General features: G+C 44.7%; 1 protein-coding gene across 5 annotated transcripts in view; it reads right to left on the reverse strand.

Moving 5' to 3' along the window:
• The window catches only part of Cpne1 (copine 1), a 49,093-nt gene that overhangs the window by 5,714 nt on the left and 19,412 nt on the right, over positions 1-23,967 (reverse strand). For all 5 annotated transcript variants that reach the window (XM_045156569.1, XM_045156566.1, XM_045156565.1 and 2 more), the window contains 11 exons: positions 2,981-3,109; positions 2,698-2,877; positions 2,512-2,586; positions 2,360-2,431; positions 2,153-2,233; positions 1,901-1,990; positions 1,044-1,130; positions 826-912; positions 690-749; positions 478-611; positions 328-382 (listed from right to left, as the gene is read on the reverse strand). In XM_045156569.1, coding sequence (XP_045012504.1) covers positions 328-382; positions 478-611; positions 690-749; positions 826-912; positions 1,044-1,130; positions 1,901-1,990; positions 2,153-2,233; positions 2,360-2,431; positions 2,512-2,586; positions 2,698-2,877; positions 2,981-3,109 — 1,050 coding nt within the window. The remainder of the gene's footprint in view (positions 1-327; positions 383-477; positions 612-689; positions 750-825; positions 913-1,043; positions 1,131-1,900; positions 1,991-2,152; positions 2,234-2,359; positions 2,432-2,511; positions 2,587-2,697; positions 2,878-2,980; positions 3,110-23,967) is intronic.

Genomic DNA, 23,967 nt, shown 5'->3' on the forward strand with positions numbered 1-23,967 from the left:
TTCAATCCCCAGCACCATAAAACAAAACAAAAGTCTTGTACAAGATTCCTGCAGGAGCTGTTTCATTATAAGCTGGCTGTCTACATGACTTATAAGGCTCTATTCTTACTTCCCCTTGAAGCTGGTGCCAAGCAGCAAATTACCTCACCACAGATCCCAGAATTAGTATCTTGAAACTAACACAAGAATGAGGAAAAGCTGGGCATGATGGCACACATCCTTAATCCCTTCACAGGGGAAGCAGAGGCAGGTTTACTGTGAGTTCTAGGCCACCCTGGGACAACATAGTAAATTTTAAAAAAAGAATGGGGAAAAGAGGGAGCTCACCTGCCAGTCGGGAGGAACCTGGGCCCCAAATCCAAATGCTGGGAACAGCTTGTCCCTTGGAAAGGCAGGGAGAGAAGAGTCAGCGAGGGGATCCGTCCAGAGGCTGAAGCATTGCAGGGGGCAGGGACTGCCAGGAGAACCCGAACTCACGAGTCATAGTCCTGAATCACGCTGCCCACGCACCACAGCGCTGTGAGGTACTCGTTGACCCCTGTAGGACTCAGGTAATGCAGGGAGTCAGGGGACGATGGGTCTCCGTTGGAACCAGTGAAGTCCATGCCCACCTGGGAAGAGGCCAAGAAGGGAGCTGAAGGCACCTTGAGCTCAAAGCCTGTTCACTTACCCTGGTGAAACAAACTTACGGTGAAGTTGATTTGGCAGCCTCCCATCACGTAGTCCAGGAAGGAATACTCCGTTTCAACCTGCAGATGAAACCAGGGTCAGGCCTGAGGTAAGTGGTACAGTTCCGTGCCTGGGTCACAGGAGCTGCCACCTCACCTGGCAAGTCTTGACACAAATAGTTCCAGAGTTCTTGTAGCTTTTCTTTTTCTGCTGCTTCTCAGGGTGGATACATTCAAATTCGGCCTAGTGAGAAGAGAAAAATTAGGAACCTTTGATTTCATCAGCCAAGGACAAAGTTGCCCTCTCCCCACTTTTCCTTGGGTGGCAACTCCCTAGGCCCTACCTCAAACACCAGAGCTGGAGCCAATACTCACCGGGACTGCCTGCAGCTGGGCCAAGCTGGTGTGGAAGGTGCCAATGAGATCATGTGATCCATCGCTGTCATAGTCTGAGCAGCGTACCTGAGGAGCAGGGGTATCAGTCATATATGAAGGAGGCAGGTCAGATGCACAAGGGGGCGCAAGCATCTGGCGTTTGTTTGCAGTGACTGAAGGCTCTGGTGTGCCCATTCCCTCTCTCCCCCGCCGCCGCCTCTCTCAAATAAATTAATAAATAAAATACGTAAAATCTAATGAAGGGAGGCTTCCAAGGCTCCCTTCCCATGCTCAGTCTACTCAAGAGGTAAACTCAGCTGGGCATGGTAGTGCATACTTTTTTTTTCTCAATTTTTATTAACATTTTCCATGATTATAAAAAGTATCCCATAGTAATACCCTCCCCCCTCACTTTCCCCTTTGAAATTCCATTCTCCATCATATTCCTTCCCCATCTCAATCAGTCTCTCTTTTATTTTGATGTCATCATCTTTTCCTCCTCTTATGATGGTCTTATGTAGGTAGTATCAGGTACTATGAGGTCATGGATATCCAGGCCATTTTATGTCTGGAGGGAGCATGTTGTAAGGAGTCCTACCCTTCCTTTGGCTCTTACATTCTTTCCGCCACCTCTCCCTCATTAGACCCTGAGCCTTGGAAGGTGTGATCGAGATGTTACTCAGTGCTCTAGTCGGTAGTGCATACTTCTAATCCCAGCATTTGGGAGGCAGAGGCAAGAGAATCACTGTGAGTTCAAGCCTAGCCTGAGAGTATATAGTGAATTCCAGGTCAGCCTGGCCTAGAGTGAGACCCTACTTGGGGGGAAAAAAAAAAAAAAAAGCAAGAGGTAAACTCACCTGGATGGGTGTGCTGGGGTCGCCACCACAGAAATGCTGAAGAGGAACTGAGAAACGCTTCCATGTAGGGTTCAGATTGTTTTTGATCACCTGGGGGCGAAGAGCAGTGAGCTCAGTCCTGACCTCTGAGCGACAGCCACCCTTTCTGCCCACCAACAAACTCTTTGTGCCTGTTTCCAAAGGTTGCTAATCACAAAGCCTGTAGACCTCTATCCCATCCTCCCAACCCAACCAATCCCAGCGGTGACACACCTCAGATCTGTACACCAAGTGCCATTTCCCATCACCTTGTCGGAAGAATTCCAGGAATGGATCTGATTTTCCCAGGAAGTCCTGCCAATGCCACAGAAATCTGAGTTACAAAACCCGGGAAGCAGCAGCCATTGTCAACCCTCTGTTCCCTGTATACCACCCTTATCCCTTAGTTCTTAGATCCCTAGGGCCTTCTTCCAGACACACCTTCTTATCCAGATTTCTAGCCTCCACCTCCATGGTTACTACACGACTGTCCTTCAACTCTTGTGCAGAGACCTAAGAAGGGAAGATTATCAACCAATGAATTCTTCATTGATGCAAGTTCCTTCCCTCCCTCTTGCTGGTCTCTTTCTCACCGTGATGGTTCCCCGGCCAGCAGGCTTTCCAGGCTTCAGCATCAAGGGTAGAGTCAATACCCGGCTGGACACAATCTGGGGAAAGGTGACGGGGAACAGGCTTCAGTATCTCAGGCCCGTTAGGTCCTGCTTGATCCCTACCTGTAAACTACTGGGAGGCACTTCCGAATCCCTGACCCTACATACCTGTCCTAGGGAACACTCAGCAGCCCCTAGGAAGTCATCATCACCCAGTCCAGGAGTCTTGTTGTCTATGTCATAGATTCCAAAGCGCAGCTTCTGGACTGTCTCAAAGTGGTACTCAATTTGCAGAGTCTTGGAGAACTCAGGGTTTGAACAGTTCCGGACTCGCTCCGTCCGGCCAAGCTGTGGGCAGAGGCCACTAAGGATTCCAGTCACATACCCTCCACCCCACAACAGAATCCTACCCACCTCCCTTCATGATCTTAACATCTGACGTCCACCTCACCTCAGCCCAGCTGCTTCCTCCCACATCCTGTAAAAGGACACAGAGCGGGTCAGATTTGGAGCCAATGTCCTTGTCAATGAGGTGGTCACAGGAAATGGATAGCTGAACCAAGGTCACACAGTGGGCCATCTGGGAAGGAAAGAGTTGGGTCAAGCATGTGGGTCCCTTCTTCCCCCTTCACTAATTGTAGTTCCTAGCCATCAGGTTTTAGCCAAGGCAGCCTAAGTAGCCCTGAACCCCAAGTGAGTTAAAAGGCACAGAAAATGGTGCTTATAACCAGCTATGGTCCAGAAGGGTACGGCGGGTGATGCAAAGACTCTAAAAGGGTGCCAGCCTTCATCTATAACCCCAGCTCCAAGCTAATCCTTAGCCAACAGCTCTATCCAGACCTAGGCCACTGGTCTTCATCTCCGCAGAGCCTAATGAATCTCGCTCACATCCCACGTTCCAGTCACAACACTGCCTTCAGTGCAAACATGCTCCAGAAACTGCTTCCAAGAAGCTTCTTCCTCCAATGATCTCCCACAAATGCTAGGGCCCTATGTCTTGGAGTTGGGATCCACTCACCCACTGATCCTTCTAATCTCTATTCAGCTGTTTGCCTAACTTCTCACCATTCCCACTGCCATAATCCAGTCCAAGTTACCACCATTTTTTGCTTTGTTATAGCAACAGTCTCATCAACAGGTCTCCTCTGTATCATTTCTACTTCTACTCCCCATTTCCACCCAAGTGGGCTATTAATACAGCAATCAAATCAATCCTGTTTTGGATTTTGGTGGACACATGACTAATCCCAGCATTCAGGAGACAGAGGCAGGAGGATCACAAGTTTGAAGATAGTCTAGGCTACATGGCAGAGTCCAGGATAACTGGAGCTACCTAACCAGACTTATTCCCCAAAACAAAAACAAAGCTGGGCACAATAACTCACACCTGTAATCCTAACACTGAGAAGATGAGGTGTAAGAAAACAGGAGTTCAAGGCTAGCCTCACCTATATAGCTGAGTTTGAGGTCACCTGAGCTATTTAAACCTGTCTCAAAAACACAAAACAATCACATGTCTATCTGAACACTTCCCATTACTTTTAGAAAATATTCAAACTATCCTCATAGCCTACATGATCCTGAAATATCTAGATCTAACGTGACCTTTTGCTAGTTCTCTTGCTATTTCAGCCTTTGTCATTCCTCAAGCCAGCTAGATTCCTACTCCAAAGCCCTTGTAGTGCCTGGGTGTTCTTCCTGATATTATCCACCTGGATTAATCCCCCCCCCGTCTTTATTCAAATTAGTTGTTATATAGAACAAGTTTTTTTTTTTCTTTTTTGAGGTAGGGTCTTGCTCTAGCCCAGGCTGACGAGAATTCACTTGGTAGTCTTAAGGAAAAGTTCTTTTTTCTAGCCAGTCTAAAATGTCCACCATACCAAGCTGGAGGGATGGCTTAGTGGTTAAGGCATTTGCCTGCAAAGCCAAAGGACCACGGTTCAATTCCCTAGGACCCACATTTGCCAGATGCACTAGGGGGTGCATGTGTCTGAAATTTGTTTACAGTGGCTGGAGGCCCTGGTGTGCCCATTCTCTCTCTCTCCCCCTCTTTCTGTCAAATAAATAAATAAATAAAAATAAAATATTAAAATGTCCACCTTACCACCACTGACACATCACAAACCCTACCCCATTAGTATCCTCCCTGGTCCACATGTACCACCTGCAGCAGGAATATCCAGGCCAAGTTCCTCACTGGACTTCACTATAGCTTCAAGCTTCCCTGCACCTACCCCTGGTTAACCCGTTCCCCTAACCAGACTACAACATTCACATCTTGGTCCCTGATGTGTCTCCCATCTTGGTTGCACTTTAAAAAAATATGGTAGGAAGCTGGGGTTGGGTCGTGGTTGCGCATACCTTTAATCCCAGCACTTGGGAGGCAGAGGTAGCAGGATCACCATGAGTTCAAGGCAACCCTGAGACTACATAGTGAATTCCAGGTCAGCCTGAGCTAGAGTGAGACTCTACCTTGAAAAACAAAAAAGCAAATAAATAAATAAACAAACAATTAAAAAATGGTAGGGCTGGAGGGAAGGCTTAGTGGTCAAGGTGCTTGCCTGCAAAGCCTAAGGACCCAGGTTCAATTCTCCAGGTCCCAGGTAAGCCAGATGCATATGGTGATACATGCGTGTGTGATACATGCATCTGGAGTTCACTTGCAATGGCTAGAGGCCCTGGCGTGCCCATTCTCTCTCTCCCTCCCTCCAATAAATAAACAAAAATGAATCTTTAAAAAAAAATGGTAATGGGGGTGCAGAGAGATGGCTTAGCAGTTAAGTAGCTTGCCTGTGAAGTCTAAGGACTCATTTTCAACTCTCCAGATCCCATGTGAGCCAGACGCACATTGTGGTGCCAAGTGCTCAAGGTTGCAAATGCACACAAGATGGTGCACGCATCTGTAGTTCAACTGCGATGGCTGAAGGCCCTGACATGCCAATTCTCTCTCTGGGACAGAAGCTCAGTCAGGCTGGTCTTGAACTCTATGTAGCTAAGGATGACCTTGGATTCTTATTATTCTTTGGATTTTTGAGGTAGGGTCTCACTCTAGCCCAGGCTGACCTGAAATTCACCATGCAGTCTCAGCTGAGGTGGCCTCAAACTTACAATAACCCTCCTACCCCTGCCTCCCTGGTGCTGGGATCAAAGGCATGAGCCACCAGGCCCATTGGAATACTTGATCTTTCTGTCTCTACCTCCTGACTGTTGGATTAACAGATGTATATCTGGCTGGCTGGCTTATATTGTATGCACTTCTGTACTGTTTTCAATATATTTTTTGAGGCAGGGTCTTGCTCTAGACAAAGCTGGAATTCACTATGCAGTCTCAGGGTGGCCTCAAACTCACAGACTACATGTGCCTCCTGAGTGCTGAGATTAAAAATGTGCACCACCATGCCCAGCTTTTATTTTATTTTTTGAGGCAGGGTCTCTCTCTTTCTAGCCCAGGCTGACCTCAAATCCAGTCTCTCCAGTGCTGGAACAAAGGAATATATCACCATGCCTGTTCATTGTCAGTATCTTATATATAAATTTTTCTTTTCTTTTTTTTTTCAAGGTAGAGTCTTACTGTAGCTCAGGCTGTCCTAGAATTCACTATATAGTCTCAGGGTGGCCTTGAACTCTCAGAGATCCTCCTATCTCTGCCTCTCAAGTGCTGGGATTAAAGGTGTGCATCACAACGCCCAGCAATATATTTTTTGGAGGTGTATGTCCTTAGGGTGTGGGCACATGCCCCATATACTCGCGTGTAGAGGCCACAGGGATGTCAGGTGTTCTCTATTGCTCTTCCATCTTATTTCTTTGAGACAGTCTCTGGCTGAACCTGAGGCTCCTCATCTTTTGGATCAGCAGGCTTGCCATCAAGCCCTGCTTAGCTCCATAGTTACAGGGATACACGGCCCAATCCAGCACTTTACATGGGATTTTTTTTGTTGTTTATTTGTTTATTTGTTTTTGTGAGGCAGGGTCTCACTCTATTCCAGGCTGACCTGGAATTCACTATGGAGTCTCAGGGTGGCCTCAAACTCACGGCAGTCCTCCTACCTCTGCCTCCCGAGTGCTGGAATTAAAGGCGTGCGCCACTACACGTGGCTTACATGGGACTTTTTAATGTGGGTCCGGTTGAACTCAGGTCCTCATGCTTGCTCAGCAAGCGCTTTTACATGCTGAGCCATCTCAAAAGTTGTATATCTTTGAAGGGACTCAACTACCTCCCCTAATTCATGCTGTCTTTTTGAACATTCCAGGCCTCAAACCTTCGCTTCCAGTTCAAAAACCCTCTAACTTCAGATCAGGCCTTATCAGCTCCTGCCTTTGTTTCTCACCTAGTCATCTCTAATGCTAGCTTCTAGAGTTCCTACCCTAAGTAAAACCATTGTATAACTGTCCAGTGGCTCTTAAGTTCATCGTCCAATTCTTAGCAAGCCACCTTGCCACACAACACCTGAAGGTGAATCTCTGCAGAGCTGAGGAGTTGTGTGGCACCATAACCCTGCATCTTCAGTGCATCAGGAGGGCCCTTCTCAGTCTGCCACCTTTCCTAGCTCCTGGGGGAGGGAAGGGGAAAGGGAAATAAATGTCGTATGTAGTAAATGTCTTGTCGTCCAAGGCTTTGGTATGACATTATTCCCATATGAATTTTTGCCCACCTCATTTGTCAACTGCTATACGACCCTGAACACATCTGATCTCATCTGAGTTCTTGCCCACATTCCCCAGGTAGAATTTCATTGTTTCTGGATAACCACATCAGTTTTTCTGCAACCACACACCCATTTCTGTGTTTTGTAGCCAAACAGAAACTAGAGCCATTTCTCTACATAATACCCTGAAATGACTTCCCAATACATTAAATATAAAATCCAAAGTTCTTCTTTTTTTTTTTTTTACCCCACCCCCAAAGTTCTTAATACAGTCTGCAACATGGCCTTGTGTAAATAGAAATAAGTATCCACCAAGGTACCTACTCTTCCCCTGCCAAATTGTCCTTCCTTTCTATGTTTCTTCCTTTTTCTGTTTCTTAGAAGTAGGATCTCACCCTAGCCCAAGCTGAGCTAGAATTCACTATGTATTCTCAGGGTGGCCTTAGACTCTCAGTGATCTTCTATCTCTGCCTCTCAAGTGCTGGGACTAAAGGGGTACACCGGGCTGGAGAGATGGCTTAGCACTTAAGGCATTTGCCTGTGAAGCCTAATGACCCAAGTTTGAACCCCCAGTACCCACATAAGCCAGATGCACAAGGTGGCACACATGTGTGGAGTTCATTTGCATGGCTAGAGGCCCTGGTGCGCCCATTCTCTCACTCTTTCTCTCTCTCTATGTAAATAAATACAATTTTTTAAAAGAAGGCCTGAGCCATCATGCCTGGCTCAAGTTGTCCTTTCTGAGCCACACATACAGTGTCAAGCCCATTTCCATTTCCATTTCAGGATCCCTGTATTATCTTCCACCACGGACAGCGTATCAGAGTAGAAACCCTAATTTGTCTCTATGTCCAGTATATCTTCCCTATAGTAGATACTAATATTTTTATGACTGGCCTAAGGTTGAAATCACCACACCAGCATTCTGTGCCCCCGCATCCCTTCCTCCTATAAACTATGGGCCATTTGCAACTAGCACCAGCTGCTATCTCTGTCTTCTATTACTTAGGACATGAAGTTGATAACCACTTGTTGAACAAATGGGAATGTACTTTGGCTCAACTCATACCTTCAAGGCCTTTTTTCCTTGAACACTGTCCAGCAATAAATATTCCCTATCTTGATCTTATAGTAATTCAGCTTTAAAGTTGAATGCAAAGGGCTAGAATTCAGCTCACTGGTAGAGCATTTCCCACCTGGTTTGATCTTCAGCATTGCAAAAAACAAAGAAACAAAAAACTCAAGACAAGACACTTCTATAATTCTGTACTAACAACCAAGTTAAAAATAGGCAAAAGGGGTTGGAGAGATGGCCTAGTGGTTAAGGTGCTTGCCTGCAAAGCCTAAGGATCTCCTAGGTTCAATTCTCCAGTAGCCATGTAAACCTGATGCACAAGGTGGCACATGTGTCTGGAGTTCATTTGCAGTGGCTGGAGGCCCTGGTGGGCCCATTCTCTATATTTACCTCATCCTCTCTCTCTCTCAAATAAGTAGTTTAAAAAACAGACAAATGATTTGACTAGACACTTCATCAAACATATAAGAAATAAGCAAAGGAGGTGATCCATAGCATTAATCACTAAGAAATGAAAAGAAAAAAACCCACAAGGACAGAGTTGCATACCCATCACAATGGTTAAAGATGAAAGAAGAATGTTTATAGGAGGAACAGAATTGATTTGAAGCTTACAGGTCCAGGGGAAGTTCCACAATGGCAGAAGCCGGCCCCTTTCACAGGTCCACGCAGACAGAACTATCACCGCCAGCACCATGAGCAAGCCCACATCAGGACCAGCAGAGCGCAAGCACCCTGTGCATCTTTTACGAGATTTCGGATCTACCCTCAAGCACACCTTACTTAGGGCTGGACCCTAGGATCCACACCCAGTGACACCAAGTTACAAGCTTGAATAAAACTCCTGAATCGACTGGGAGATTCAAGAGGCCCAAGAATGAATGGCACACATGTGGCTAGCGAAAACATTAGATGTCCACTGTCCACTCTGGAAAACTATCTGGCAAGATTATCAGAACAGACACTTCCTAGCCAACAGTAAATCCATTGGTAGGTTTTAATCTATAAGAAAATATTAGGGCTGGAGAGATGGTTTCGTGGTTAAAGTACTTGCCTACAAAGCCAAAGGACCCAGGTTCAATTTACCAGGACCCACGTAAGCCAGATGTACAAGGGGGCACACACATCTGGAGTTCATTTGCAGTGGCTGGAGGCCCTAGCACACCCATTTCTCTCAATAAAATAACTGATCTAAGATGGGCATAGTGGTATATCCCTAGAATCACAGGAGGCTGAGGCTAGAGTATCTTCAAGGACATGCTTGGCTTCATAGGGAGTTTGAGGTCAGCCTAGGATACTTGAGACCTTGTCTCAACACACCAAAACCAAGCTGGGCATGGTAGTGCATGCCTTTAATCTCAGGCAGAGGTAGGAGGATCGCTGCAAGTTTGAGGCCACCCTGAGACTACATAGTGAATTCCAGGTCAGTCTGAGCTAGAGTGAGAACCATACCTCGAAAAACTAAAATAAATAAATAACCATAACTAAAAAAAAACAAAAAAACAAAAAAAACAAAACCGTCACAAAAAGAATGGACGGCTGTGAAGATGACTCAGTGGTGAGAGGTTTGATTTCTTAGTGCCCATGTAATGCCAGGTGCACAAAGCTGCACACGAAGCTGGTAAGTATCTTTGTAGAGGTAAGTGATCTTAGCATGCCCATCTTTTTCTCTCTCCGCACAAATGTCTTTTATAATGAGAAGGATTCTTTCAGTCTAGAGAGATGACTTAGCAGTTAAGGTACTTGCCTGTGAAGCCTAAGGATCGGATCCAGGTTCGATTCCCTAGTATCTACATAAGCCAGATGTATGAAGTAGTGCATGTGTCTGGAGTTCATTTGAAATGACTAGAGGCAATTCTCTATGCCCATTCTCATTTTCTCTCTCCTTCTGCCCCCAATAAAGAAAAAAGTATATATTTATTTTATTTATATTATTTGAGAGCAACAGGCAGAGAGAAAGAGGCAGATAGATAGAGAATGGGTGTACCAGGGCCTCCAGCCACTGTGAACAAACTCCAGATGCACGTGCCCCCTTGTGCATCTGCCTTACATGGGTCCTGGGGACTCGAGCCTTGAACCAGGGTCCTTAGGTTTCACAGGCAAGCGCTTAACCACTAAGCCACCTCTCTAGCCCCTGATAATATTTTACAAAAAATATAATTTAAAATATAGCTAGGCGTGGTGGCACACACCTTTAATCCCAGCGCTCGGGAGGCAGAGGTAGGAGGATCATGGTGAGTTCAAAGGCCACCCTGAGACTACATAGTGAATTCCAGGTCAGCCTGGGCTAGATTGAAACCCTACCTTGAAAAACCAAAAAAATTAAAAACTAAAAATATATTTATTTATGTTTGGTTTTTCAAGATAGAGTCTCACTCTAGCTCAGGCTGACCTGGAATCTACTATGTGGTCTCAAACTGATGGTCATCCTCCTAAGTGCTAGTATCAAAAGGTGCGCGCCACCATACCCGACAAAAAAGGTTCTTTGATCATGATAGAAACATGGGTCATAATATTTGCAATTTTTTTTCTTTTTGAGTAGGGTCTCACTCTGGCCCAGGCTGACCTGGAATTTACTATAGAGTCTCAGGGTGTCCTTGAACTCAGGGCAATCCTCCTACCCAAGCACTGGAATTAAAGGTCTGCGCCACCACATCCAGCTTGCACTTGTGTTTTGTTTTGGAGGTAGGGTCTCACTCTAGCTCAGGCAGGCCTGGAATTCACTATGTAATGTCAGAGTTGCCTTGAACTCACTGTGATCCTCCTACTCCTTCCTCCTCAGTGCTGGGACAAAAGGCATGCGCCACCATGCCCTGCTTTTTAAATTTTTATTTTTGGTGCACTTGTTACTTTTAACTAATGATACATGTAAAGTTTCTACATCTGATTTATATAAATTGGCTAAAACAATCCACAAATATCACTTAAGACATGCTGAAATGTTTGTCAGGGAAGCTCAATGATACACATGGTGGTGCATGTGTGTGGAGTTCGTTCACAGTGGTTAGAGGTCCTGGCATGTCCATTCTGTCTACTCCTTTTTAATAAATAAATAAATAAAAGAACACACTTCTACATGTTGAAAAGTTTTTGCTGTAAAATGTTGGGGAAGTTCAAAGGAACTTCAAAGGCTCACCCCTAGGTAAGAATGACAAAAGCATTAGCAATGGCAATCACTATAGAAAACCCTGGCTTCTCAAAGACTTGTCAGAGAAAGGCCTGAGATCATCACAGGCCATTTCTTTTTTTGCTAAGACCTCTTTTCTTGGAGGTTACCGAATTCTTTCCCTGTCATTACTATTCTATCACAAAGTATATTCCATTCATTTTCTTTCTTTTTTGAACACCGACTTAAATACCAGTCATCGCACAGAGAGCCCGTGTGTTCATGGTACATGAGTTTCAACTCTCAAAGCTGTGATGTCACTAAAGTGGCCTGGCTTTTGTTCTAAAAGACCAGGGCTTCCTGTATAACCAAGTTGTGTTTTGTTTTGTTTTTTCTTCAGAGTAGGGTCTTGCTCTTTAGTCCAGGCTAACCTAGAATTCATTATGTAGTCTCTGAGTGGCCTCAACTCATAGCAATTTACCTACCTCTGCCTACTCAGTGCTGGGATTAAAGATGTGCTCCACCATGCTCTTTTTAAAATTTTGTTTTTTGTATATTTTTATTTATTTATTTGAGAGCAACAGAGAGAGAAAGAGGCAGACAGAGAGAGAGAAAGAGAGAGAGAGAATGGGTGCGCCAGGGCCTCCAGCCACTGCAAACAAACTCCAGATGCATGCACCCCCTTGTGCATCTGGCTAAAGTGGGTCCTGGAGAATCCAGTCTTGAACCAGGGTCCTTAGACTTCACAGGCAAGTGCTTAACTGCTAAGCCTTCTCTCTAGCCCACCATGCTCTTAAAAAAAAAAAAATACTAGAGAGAGAGAGAACGTATACACTAGGGCCTCCAGCACTGCAGAAAAAAACAAAACAACAACAAAAACCTCCAGACACATGCATCACCTTCTGCATCTGGCTTATGTGGGTCCTGGGGAATCAAACTGACGTCATTTGGATTTGCAAGCAAATGCCTTAACCACCAATCCATTTCTCCAGCCTGACTTTTGTTAGCTTTTTCTTTTTTCTTTCATATTGCCTCCATTTCTCTCTCACTGGAATCTTGCTGTATACAGAACACTTAATAATTTTCCATTTCCACTGGTTATACTGGCATATGTTTATAATACCACCCTTTGTGAAGTGGAGGTAGAAGGATCAGGAGTCCAAGGCTAGTTTGGCAACAGAAAGCCCTGAAGAAAGAAAGAAAGAAAGAGACAGACAGACAGACAGACAGACAGACAGAAGGGGAAGGGGAAGGGGAAGGGGAAGGGGAAAGGGAAGGGGAGGAAGGAAGGAAGGAAGGAAGGAAGGAAGGAAGGGAGGGAGGGAGGGAGGAAAGGGTGTGGTGACACACACCTTTAATCCCAGCAATGGGGGCCAAAGGAAGAAGGATCACATTGAGTTCAAGGCCACACTGAAATTACGTAGTGAATTCCAGGTTAGCCTGGGCTAGAGCAACCCTACCTTGAAAAACACAATCAGAATCATGTTTTCTTCTAAGTAGCACTAAAATGCAAACTCTTGCACATGGTTGGCAAGTGTTATATCAGTGAGCAATATCCAGAGTTTGTGGATGTTTTAAATTGTTATTTGCACAGGTGGTGGTGGTGTGTGTATACACACCATTGCTGCTGCAAAGGAATGCCTGCCTGGCTTTGCATGAGTGGGTGACTGGGAAATTCAATCTGGCCCAGCAGGCTTAAAGGAAGTACCTTTAACTACTGAACCATATCCTCAGCATGATCCCTCCCCCCTCCTTTTTTTTTTTTTTTTTTTTGGAAGACAGGGTTGGCCTTGAACTGGCAATCCTGCCTTTGCCTCTCCTGCCTTTGCCTCTTTAGTACTGGGTTTACAGGTGATTGCTACCATGCCTAGCTATGATCTACAATGGGCTTGTTTTTTTTATTTGTTTGAGGTAGGATTTCACTGTAGTCCAGGCTGAGCTGGCACTCACTATATAGTTCCAGATGGGCCTCAAACTCACAGTGATCCTATCACTGCCTCAGTGCACCAGCACACCAAGCCAGTTTTCTATTTCTCTCTTGTTCTCTATTTTTTCGAGGTAGGTCTCACTCTAGCTCAGGCTGTCCTGGAATTCACTATGTAATCTCAGGGTGGCCTTGCACTCACGGCGATCCTCCTACCTCTGCCTCCCAAGTGCTGGGATTAAAGGTGTGTGCCATCACGCCCAGCTCATTTCTTCCTAATATTTTATTTATTTGAGAGCAAGAGAAAGAGGCAGATATATAGAATGGTTTCATCAGGGTCTCTAGCCATTGCAAATGAACTTCAGACACATGTGCCACCTTGTGCAGGTCCTTACGCTTTTTGTGGGCAAATGCCTTAACTGCTGAGCCATTTCTCTAGCCTGCTTTCTATTTCTTTATAATGATGTTCTCTTTTATTTATTTATTTAAGTTTTTAGAGGTAGGGTCTCACTCTAGCTCAGGCTGACCTGGAATTCACTATGTAGTCTCAGGGTAGCCTCAAACTCAGTCATCCCCACCTACCTCTGCCTCCCAAGTGCTGGGATTAAAGGTGTACACTACCATGCCTGGCGATGTTCTCTAATATCTGTGTGTGTGTGTGTGTGTGTGTGTGTGTGTGTGTGTGTGTGAGAGTGAGAGAGAGAGAGAGAGAGAGAGAGAGAGAGAGAGAGAGAGAGAGAGAGAACGTGCAGGACAAAGAGAATGGGCACACTAGGGTCTCTGGCCACTGCAAACAAACTCCAGACATATGTGCCAGCTTGTGCATGTGGCTTACGTGGGTTATGGGAAATTGAATCTTGCTCCTTAGGCTTTGCAGGCAGGTGCCTTAACCACTAAGTCATCTCTCCCCTGATGTTCTCTTTAAATGAGCTGTAATCTACAGAACCATTAGTCTCAAATTTCATCTCCTCTAAAATCTAATTCTAAACCTATGTCTGCTTAGAAACCTGTATTTAAAGGTCCTGGCCACTCTTTTGTTTCCTGAACAACAGCATTTTATTTAATTATTATTTTGGTTTTTCTAGGTAGTCTTGCTGTAGCCCAGGCTGACCTGGAACTCATGACAATCCTCCTACCTCTGCCTCCCAAGTGCTGGGATTAGAGGTGTGTGCTACTATGTCTGGCTTATTTTATTCTGGAGGCAGCACCTCTCCATATAGCTTAGGCCAGCCTCAAACACAACATTCTCCTGCCTTAGCATACTAAGTATTGGAAATACAGACACATGCCACCATGTCCTGCAAACAGCTATCTATATAGTTCAAACCAGGCCCACTTTTCATATAGTAACCTTGTGATTTACCCCATGAGATAGTCAACTTTCTTTTAAAAATATTTATTTGCAAACGGAGAGGGAGAGAAAGAATATGTGGATGTGATGCACTAGGGCCTCCTTCCACTATAAATGAACTCCAGACACATGTGCCACTGTGTGCATCTGGCTTCATGTGGGTATTGGGGAATTGAACCTGGACCATCAGGCTTTGTAAGCAAGCACCTTCAACCACTGAGCCATTTCTCCAGCCCTCAACCTTTTCACTTTCTCCTCTCTCTCTCTCTCTCTCTTTCAAGGAAGGGTCTTGTTCTCGCCCAGAATGAGCTGGAATTCACTATGTAGTCTCAGGGTGACCTCGAACTCATGGCAATCCTCCTACCTCTAAGTGCTGGGACTTAAGGTGTGTGCCACCATGACCAGCTCCCTCAACCTTTTAAAGACCAGATGTTTTTTTCCCCCTGAGGTAGGGTCTCAATTTAGCCGAGGCTGACTTGGAATTCACTATGTATTCTCAGGGTGGCCTCGAACTCATGGCAATCCTCCTACCTTTGCCTCCTGAGTGCTGGGATTAAAGGTGTGTGCCGCCATGTCTGACTTTATTTTGGTTTTGTGAGGTAGGATTTCACTCTAGCCCAGGCTGACCTTGAACTCACAGTGATCTTCCTACCACTGTCTCCCGAGTGCTGGGATTAAAGTTGTGTGCCACCACCACAGCTGGCAGAAATTTTGAGGGGTTTGGCCTATACTTGCTAGGCCTTTGTGTACTTGTTGAGTTAGTGACTACTAGAAGTGATGAGCCAGAGGCCCTCAGGAATTATCCCAATCTAGCTCTAACCTGCTGCTAAAACTGTCAAGGGAGCACAAAACACCAGACTAGTTTGTTCTTACCTTTACATTTTTTTTTCCTTCCAGGCAGGGTTTCACTCATGGTAGCCTCCCTAGGGCTGGAACCCCCACCTCACCTTTACATCTCAAACTAGTCAAGAATTTCAAGTGGAAACAACTTGGGTAATTCAGTCTAATCTTTCCTGCCTCCACCTTCTACCAGATGGAAGGAAGTCACTTTCTCTTCTCTTTCTCTTGTGTTCTGCAGCCAGACTCAATGCTTTTTTATTTACAAGCAGAGGGAGACACATAGACAATGAGAATGGGCGTGCAGGTCTAGTCACTCCAAATGCATATACCACTTTGTGCATCTGGCTTTACATGGGTACTGGGGAACAGAACCTGGATCGTTAGACTTTGCAGGCAAGTGCCTTAACTATTGAGCCATCTCTCCAACCCCAAACTCAATGCTTTCTAACCCCTGTACTTTGGCAGGGAACATTCACACATTATCCTTTAAGCATACTTGTAGCTAGGCATAGAAGCGCACATATGCAACCCCAGCATTTATTAAACTGATGCAGGAGAGAGTTCAAGACCAGACGAGTTTACATCAGAATCTTACAAAAAACAAAACAAAACAAAAAAACAGGAGTTTTATCTGAAGATCAAAGCCCAGAAAGGCAAATAAATCAACCTTAGTCCATGTGGAAAAAAGGTCATTCTCATTCACAAAATATCATAATTAAAATGGAATGTAGTGACCCCTTGCCCATCTACCATAAGATGTAACGTGTAACCACACGCCCACGGTGAATACCAGCAATCCCACCGAGAAAGGCCCTCGGTGGAATGGGGGCAGGGAGGAGGGGAATGATGGTACCAATACATGATGTGCCTATACAGTTTCTACTTTAAAAACCAACAACAAACAATAAAAAAGAGGAAAGTTGTAAGACCACGTATATAGTTAAGGGAAAATGAGGATTAGAGCGCAAATATTCTACTTAGTATAGAACTTTGTGGTTAAACTCTCCTCTCCTGGGCGGGGGGGGGGGGCACCTTTCTCATACTCCATGTAAATTTGAAGATTAATATAACAACGTATGCAAGGGTCCTTGAACACAGTACTTAGGACATGTGCTGGAATTGCTACCGTCATCCAAGCCTAACTCATACATGCTGCCCTGTCCGTGATCTCCACAACGCTCAAAGTTCTTTGGGGTGCTACACTCATATCGAACACACAATTTTATTCTTTCAGTGTTTCTCTAGCCCCTGACCCTGCCTGTAGTAGTTCCATGCAAACTTTTGTTGTTGAGACAAGATCTGATGCAGACCATGCTGGCCTCACTGTGTACTTCCCCAAGTTGACGCTGCGCCTCTGCCTCCTGCGTGAGGGAGCACCACCACACCCAGCTACAGGACAGCTTCCTCAGAGTAGCTGCAATTCAGGATCCCCTGGTATATGTCCCAGAGGAAACTCACATTGCCCAGAAGTTTGCATCACCATACTAAAGCAGATTTGGATGGCTTGTAAGCGCAAACTGTGTGACCAGGTAGCCTCGGTAAGTTTAAAAGTAAAGAAATAGCTCTTGGGAGCTAGTTTGTCAGAAACCATTGTCGAAATGGAACTTCTCTGCCAACAGGAAGCAGTGTGCCCTTGTTCATAGGCTCCATTACCCTGCCTTAGAGGTTCTAAGTCCACTCTTCAGAAATCTAAGGACAGATCTTTTCTCCTTGGCTCAGTTGGATCCAATTCAAAGATAGATTATCTGAAACTCATACACCATTCCTTCAAGTTCTGGAATTCTCAACATCCTTCACACCCAGAAGTTTAACCAGGAAAGGCACCAGCCTACAATGGAACAGAAGGGACAGGGAGGCTGTGGGGAGGAAGAACAGAGGGCCTAAGTGTCTGGGTGGCAGGATAATTCCTATAAGCAATTCAAAGTCACGCTCACATTTGTTCTGTTGCCTACCTTGGCATGCTGGAGCAGCTCACAGATGCTGGATCAAGTCTTGAAAGCCAAACAGGAAATCCTCCAAAGGCTCCCACCCACTGAATAGTCCTTCCCCATAAAGTTAAAGACCAAGTCCACCAACACCACCACTCTTTCTTTCTCACTTCAAGAGGTATGAAGAAGGATGACAAGTTTGCTTACCCTTGCATTTCCCTTTAACTTAGGAAGTCTCCAAATTTAAATTAGTATCCCCAAAGATCTTTCTCATGTGATAATCTATGTAGTGCAGGCTGGTTTGAGGCTCTAGATTCCCTCCTTCAGCCCCCTCCTGGGCTGCGATTACTGGCATGCACCACCATAATTCCAAGTTCTTACTATAGAGCAACATTATTTATTCATGCATTTTACTCAGAGACACTAAAATTGTGTTCACAAACTAAAATTTTAAATAAGAGATTTCACATACTAGATATGTTGCTAAGAAGCCTAATTCCATACATATCTGGCAACTCTGTAAAGCTTTAAATGTGCACAAGCACATGAGATGTGTAAAGCGTGGGGGGGGGGGGAGGAGAGGAAGCAGTTTAAAGACAATAGCTATGCACAGTGTTTCCCATCCTGCTGTACTGGGATGGTCAGAAAAGTTTAGAGACTATTAACTCCAACATCACCCTAAAAACTTATCTAACACTGAACAAATTTCAGTTAGAACCTGGCCCTAACTCTTCAAAGAGACCCCAATGTGAGGAGAGAATTCGACAGAGAGGGAAGGTGGATGAGGAATACATGGCCCCTAGGCAAGCTAGGTCTAGACTAAGACAAGAGGCTCTGAACATGCAGACACCAAGCTTCCATTTTACCACTTCAAAGTAAATCCAGGTGCCACTTTGTAATCCTAACTGTGGACCTAGAGAAGTCTTACCTACAGTGACTGCTGGTTTCTTTCTCCACACTATCCCTGGAGTAGGGGAACTGAAAACACACGAACACCATGAGAGTCCTTTCCCCAGTACACTCAGGAGCCAGAACAGAGGACTGTTACCAGAGGTCCATAGTATCCCCAACATCGGGACCAGGCAGACAAGTATGTACCTCTGAAGTTAACTCAGGTATCCATGAAAATTCTGTTCGTCGCTCATGCCTGTAAATTCCAGCTGTCCAGAGACTGAGGCAGGAGTATCATGAGTTTGAGGCCAGTTTGGGTCACACGGTGAGTTCCAGGATAATCTAATTTACAGAGTGAAGCCTTGTCTCAAAAAAAAAAAAAAAAAAAAAAGGGGGGGGGGGACTAAAAAGGGGTTGGACAGATGGCTTAGCAGTTAAGACATTTGTCTGCAAAACTGAAGGATGCAGATTCCATTTCCCCAGTACCCACATGAAGCCAGACACACAAGGTGGCACATGTATCTAGTTAGTTTGCAGTGGCTAGAGGTGCTGATGTGCCAATTCTCTCTCTCTCTCTCAAATAATGTTTAAAAATCCACAAAGGAAAAAGAAAATTTTATTCTTTACTCTTAACAAGCCCTCAGGCAAGTTACTTTGCTTCACATTGTCTGGACACCCTATCTGTAAGCAGGAGGTAATAATAAGGGCAACCTGGGCTGGAGAGATGGTGCAGTGGTTAAAGACGCTTGCAAAGCCTGTGGCCTAGTTCAATTCCCCCAGTACCCATGTAAAGCCAGATGCACAAAGTGGCACATGCATCTGGAGTTTGTTTGAAGTGGCAGAAGACCCTAGCCTATACTCACTCAGTCTTCCTTTCTCAAATATTTATAGGTTTTTCGAGATAGGATCTCACTCTTGCCCAGGCTGACCTGGAATTCACTATATAGTCTCAGGATGGCCTCAAACTTATGGTGATCCTCCTACCTCTGTCTACCAAGTGCTGGAATTAAAGGCATGCACCACCACACCTGGCCAAATAAGTATATATATATATTTTTTTTTTAGTGCCAGGCTGGGGCTGGAGAGATGGCTTTAGTGCTTGCTTGTGAAGCCTAAGGACACTGGTTCTAGGGTCAATTCCCCGCAGAACCCACATTATCCAGATGCACAAGGGGGCACATGCATCCGGAGTTCGTTTGCAGTGGCTGGAGGCCCTGGCACACCCATCCTCTCTCTCTCCTCCTTTCTGTTTGTCACTCTTAAATAAAAATAAAAATATTTAATAAAAAACGGGCGGGCATGGTGGCACATGCCTTTAGTCCCAGCACCTGGGAGGCAGAGATGGGAGGATCGCCATGAGTTCGAGGCCACCCTGAGACTCCATAATGAATTCCAGGTCAGCCTGGGCTACAGTAAGACCCTACCTCAAAAAACAAAACAAACGAAAAGCCAGGCTGAAAAGATGGCTCAGCAGTTAAGGTGCTTGACTGCAAAGCCTAAGGACCCGGGTTTGATTCCCTAATACTCATATAAGCCAGATGCACAAGGTGGTGCATGTGTCTCAAATTCATTTGCAAGTAAGTGGCTGGAGGCCCTGCCATGCCAGTTCTCTCGCAAATAACTAACTAAATAAAGCCAACTCCATTAGGTTACTGTGACCAAGAATCGCTATTCATGGGCAATGTCTAGTGTGCACTAACTGGCTCTCTTCACAGTTTACAGACATGAATGTGCACCCTTGGATCTTGGCACAGTACCACTAGTTCTTTTTTGTTCATGAAAGACCCCTTGAAGAAAGAAAAGGCCCTTCCTTACAGATTCCCTGGCTGCAATGTGGAACTGTGACCACACTAAAAAAAAAGCAGGATAGTAGTAACTGGATCAAAACCAAACTCTAGCCGGGTGTAGTGGTGCACGCTTTTAATCCCAGCCTTGGAAGGCAGAAGTAGGAGGATCGCCTAGAGTTCAAGGCCACCCTGGGCTAGAGTGAGACCCTATCTCAAAAGAAAAAAAAAAAAAAAAAAGAATGTGAGAGTTCTATGCCTTCAGTTTCTTGTTAAGGTCCAAACTTACAAATTTCCAGAAACATAATGCTTGGGTTCATAGAATCCCAGTTTTACAATAGCTAGGAGATAATTTGAATCTTATTTTATAGAACAAACACCTAGGCCAGAGAAGGAAATTACTTGTCCTGAATCAGACAACCTGGAGAACCACCTTATTTCCTGGAAATGAAACTTCTCTGTCTCTCCAGTATATCAATAGTTGACATCCTGTAACCAGTCCAGCCTTTAGTCCACACAGCCAATAGGCCTTTTACTGACTAGCTGTGCACACAGGTAGACAGACAAGTCCATCTGTGCTATATACTTGACTGCTGGAGCAGGAAGGAACTGCTGGACTCCACTGACATCTATAGGACTTGGAGATACATTAAGGTAGAATTATTCTCACCAGAAAAGCTGGGTGTATGGACACACTCTTTCAATCCCCACACTTGGGAGGCAAGAGGTAGCCTTGAGTTTGAGGCCACCCTGAGACTACATAGTGAATTCCAGGTCAGTTTGGGCTAGAGTTAGACCCTTCCTTGAAAAAACAAAAGTGACATGTACCAATACTTTCAAATATCTACAGGGTAATCATTTTTGCTTCTATCCTCTCCTGATATAACTTACATATTTTCAGTGCCTGCTTCATGCAGGGTGTGGGTTCTATTCCCCAGTGCCCAAGTAGGCCAGATGCACAAAGTGGCGCATGTGTCTGAAGTTTGTATGCAGTGGCTACAGCCCCTGGCACACCCATTCTCTCAAATAAATGGAATATTTAAAAAATGTTAGTATGGCATATAGCTATGCCTAAACTATACAAGTTTAGGTACAATTGTTGTATGTGTGAAGGCAACTAAAATGTTTCAAGTTCCTCCCTGTCAATTCAACATCACAAAAGCACAGCAGTATCCATTTCCTTTACCAAGGTATGGTGGTGCACACCTTTAATCCCAGCACTCAGAAAGTAGAGGTAGGAGGATCGCCATGAGTTCGAGGCCACCCTGAGACTACATAGTGAAAGCCAGGTCAGCCTGGGCTAGAGCGAGACCCTACCTTGGAAAACCAACAAGTATCTACTTCAGTAAGTTATATTAATGCTTCTAGCACTTTAGCCAGCCTTATACCAAAGGGGCTCTGCTGGCACTCTGGCCACAAAAGAGAAGGGAATGCCACCCTCCAAGCCCCATTGTAACACAACGTGTGAAGGAACATAGAGGGTGACATAAACTCAAAGTGGAACAAAAATATGAAATAAGAAGCACCAGTCAGTAGATTTAAGATCCTTTAAGCAGATGAATCCCTTTATAACCTTCTTAGACTTCACAAAGTCAAAGACTTAACTGTAGTTCTGAGTAGCACGATGTGATCACCATTTGGTATCAGTAAGCAGAGCATGTAACTAGCCTTACTGAGTATTTGATGTTCACCCGTCAGGAAGCTGGGGCTAGAGACAGCAGTGAGGCTGTAGTCTGAATGAAACCCACAGTCCTGGTTACCAGCAGATTTATTATATAAGTAAGCAAACGGCACAAACTGAAGAATAGAGAAGATGAAATCCCAAGGAGCAAATACTATTTGATATAGCATAGCTCACATCTGGGATGAATTAAACTGATTTTGTATCTTGGGACTATACAAGTCATATTCTCCATTACCCCCAGCAACCACCACCTTCTCTTAAAATAAAATGTCAGATCACCAGATTAGGGAAAGTGGCTAGGAACAATTGTTGCCAAGATCAGTCTAGATGCCTCTAACAGCTGGAACCCCAATATCATTCCTCTATTGTGCCATATATTTCTCTATAACTATTTCCTTAATTGTCCTAACCTTCAAGTTTCATTTCCTCCTGTACCTGGGGCTGGGATGCTTACATCAGGGAATGTTTCTCCTTCTGGACTCTTCAGTAGTGCAGCAGTGTGTGGAAAAACATGCAGCCCTTTGGCTGCTTATTGCTAGTTATGTTAATTAGGAAAGGAGCCATACTTAAGGATGTTTTCAGATTTCCCACCCCCACAAACACAAAGTAGCCCGTCACCCAAACGGAAGAACACAGTCCAGGATTAATGTTTATCCATATGGGATACATTTGCTTATGTTGTTAAGCAGGATTGTTTCTCAGAAGTGCACTACAGAATCAGAGGATTAACTGTGCTACCACAGGATGCTCTTTTCATAATGTTTTGTCATTGTGATCTACCAAACTTTCACCAAAAAAAAGATGATTCTGAAACCATCCCATGATTATAATAAAGCAAAGCCAAGAGAATTGAGACTATCATATTCCATCAAACACTCTTATTTTTGGGAGAATAGTGATGGATGCATGTAATACATTGGTTCTTAGGAAATCAGAAATATTAATTATATGTGATCGTCGAAGGGCTGGGGAGATGGCTCAGTGGTTAAAGACACTTGCTTGCAATGGCCTGGGTTCAATTCCCCAGTATTCACATAAAACCAGATGCACAAAGTGGCACATGTGTCTGGAGTTTGTCCGCAGTGGTAAAAGGCCCTGGCACATCCACACTCACTCTCAAATATAAACACATTTTTAAAAGCACTCTTGAACTGGAGAGATGGTTCACTGGTTAAGGTACTTGCTTGTAATACCTAACGACCTGGGTATGATTCCCCAGTACCCACATAAAGCCAGATGCACAAAGTGGTGCATGCCATCTGCAGTTTGTTTGTAGTGGCTAGAGGCCCTGGCACATCCATAATCCCTCCTTGCATTAAATAAAGAAGCAATCTAGCCGGGCATGGTGGTGCACACAGCACCCGGGAGGAGAGGTGGGAGGATCACTGTTGAGTTCGAGGCCAGCCTAAGAATACATAGTGAATCCCAGGTCAGCCTGGACTAGAATGAAACCCTACCTCCAAAAACCGAGAGAGAGAGAGAGAGAGAGAGAGAGAGAGAGAGAGAGAAGCAGCAGCAGTCTTCTGAATAAGAAATATCAGTTCACCCCTTTCAGACAGCAGCAACCATACTATGTATCTATGGCCAGCTCATTTCATTTTTTTCAAATGCTAGTCAACCTTGGTAATTTTTAAGACTCACAGGGAAGGTAGCATCATATCTGTTGTGCCAGCTTCTTAAATCTGCTGGGCATGGTGGCATACATCTTTAAATCCCAGCACTCAGAAAGTTAAGGTAGGCGGGTCGCTGTGAGCTTGAAACCAGCCTGGATTACAGAGTGAGTTCCTGGACTACAGTGAAACCTTTCATTCATTTTATTTATTTATATACGCCTCAGCGGTTTAAGGCACTTGCACAGCTTAATGGCTAAGGTTCAATTTCCCAGTGCCCACATAAAACCAGACACACAAAGTGGTGCATGCATCTGGAGTACGTCTGCAGTGACAAGAGGCCTGGCATGCCTGTTCTGTCTGTTTGCAAATACTTTTTTTTTTTTTTGAGATAGTCTCACTCTTGCCCAGGCTGACCTTGAATTCACAGTGATCCTCCTACACCTCTTTTCAATGTGCCACCATGCCCAGCTAGAAATAAAATTAAAAAGAAAAAAGCAATTATAATAAACTAAATCTAAAGCTGGGGTGTTAGCTCAGCGTTAGAGTACCTGTCTAACTCTCTCTAAAATAACAGTTATGTTCAAATTCAAGTTAAA

Source organism: Jaculus jaculus, chromosome 8 (genome assembly GCF_020740685.1).
Source record: "Jaculus jaculus isolate mJacJac1 chromosome 8, mJacJac1.mat.Y.cur, whole genome shotgun sequence".
NCBI classification, from domain to species: Eukaryota; Metazoa; Chordata; class Mammalia; order Rodentia; family Dipodidae; genus Jaculus; species Jaculus jaculus.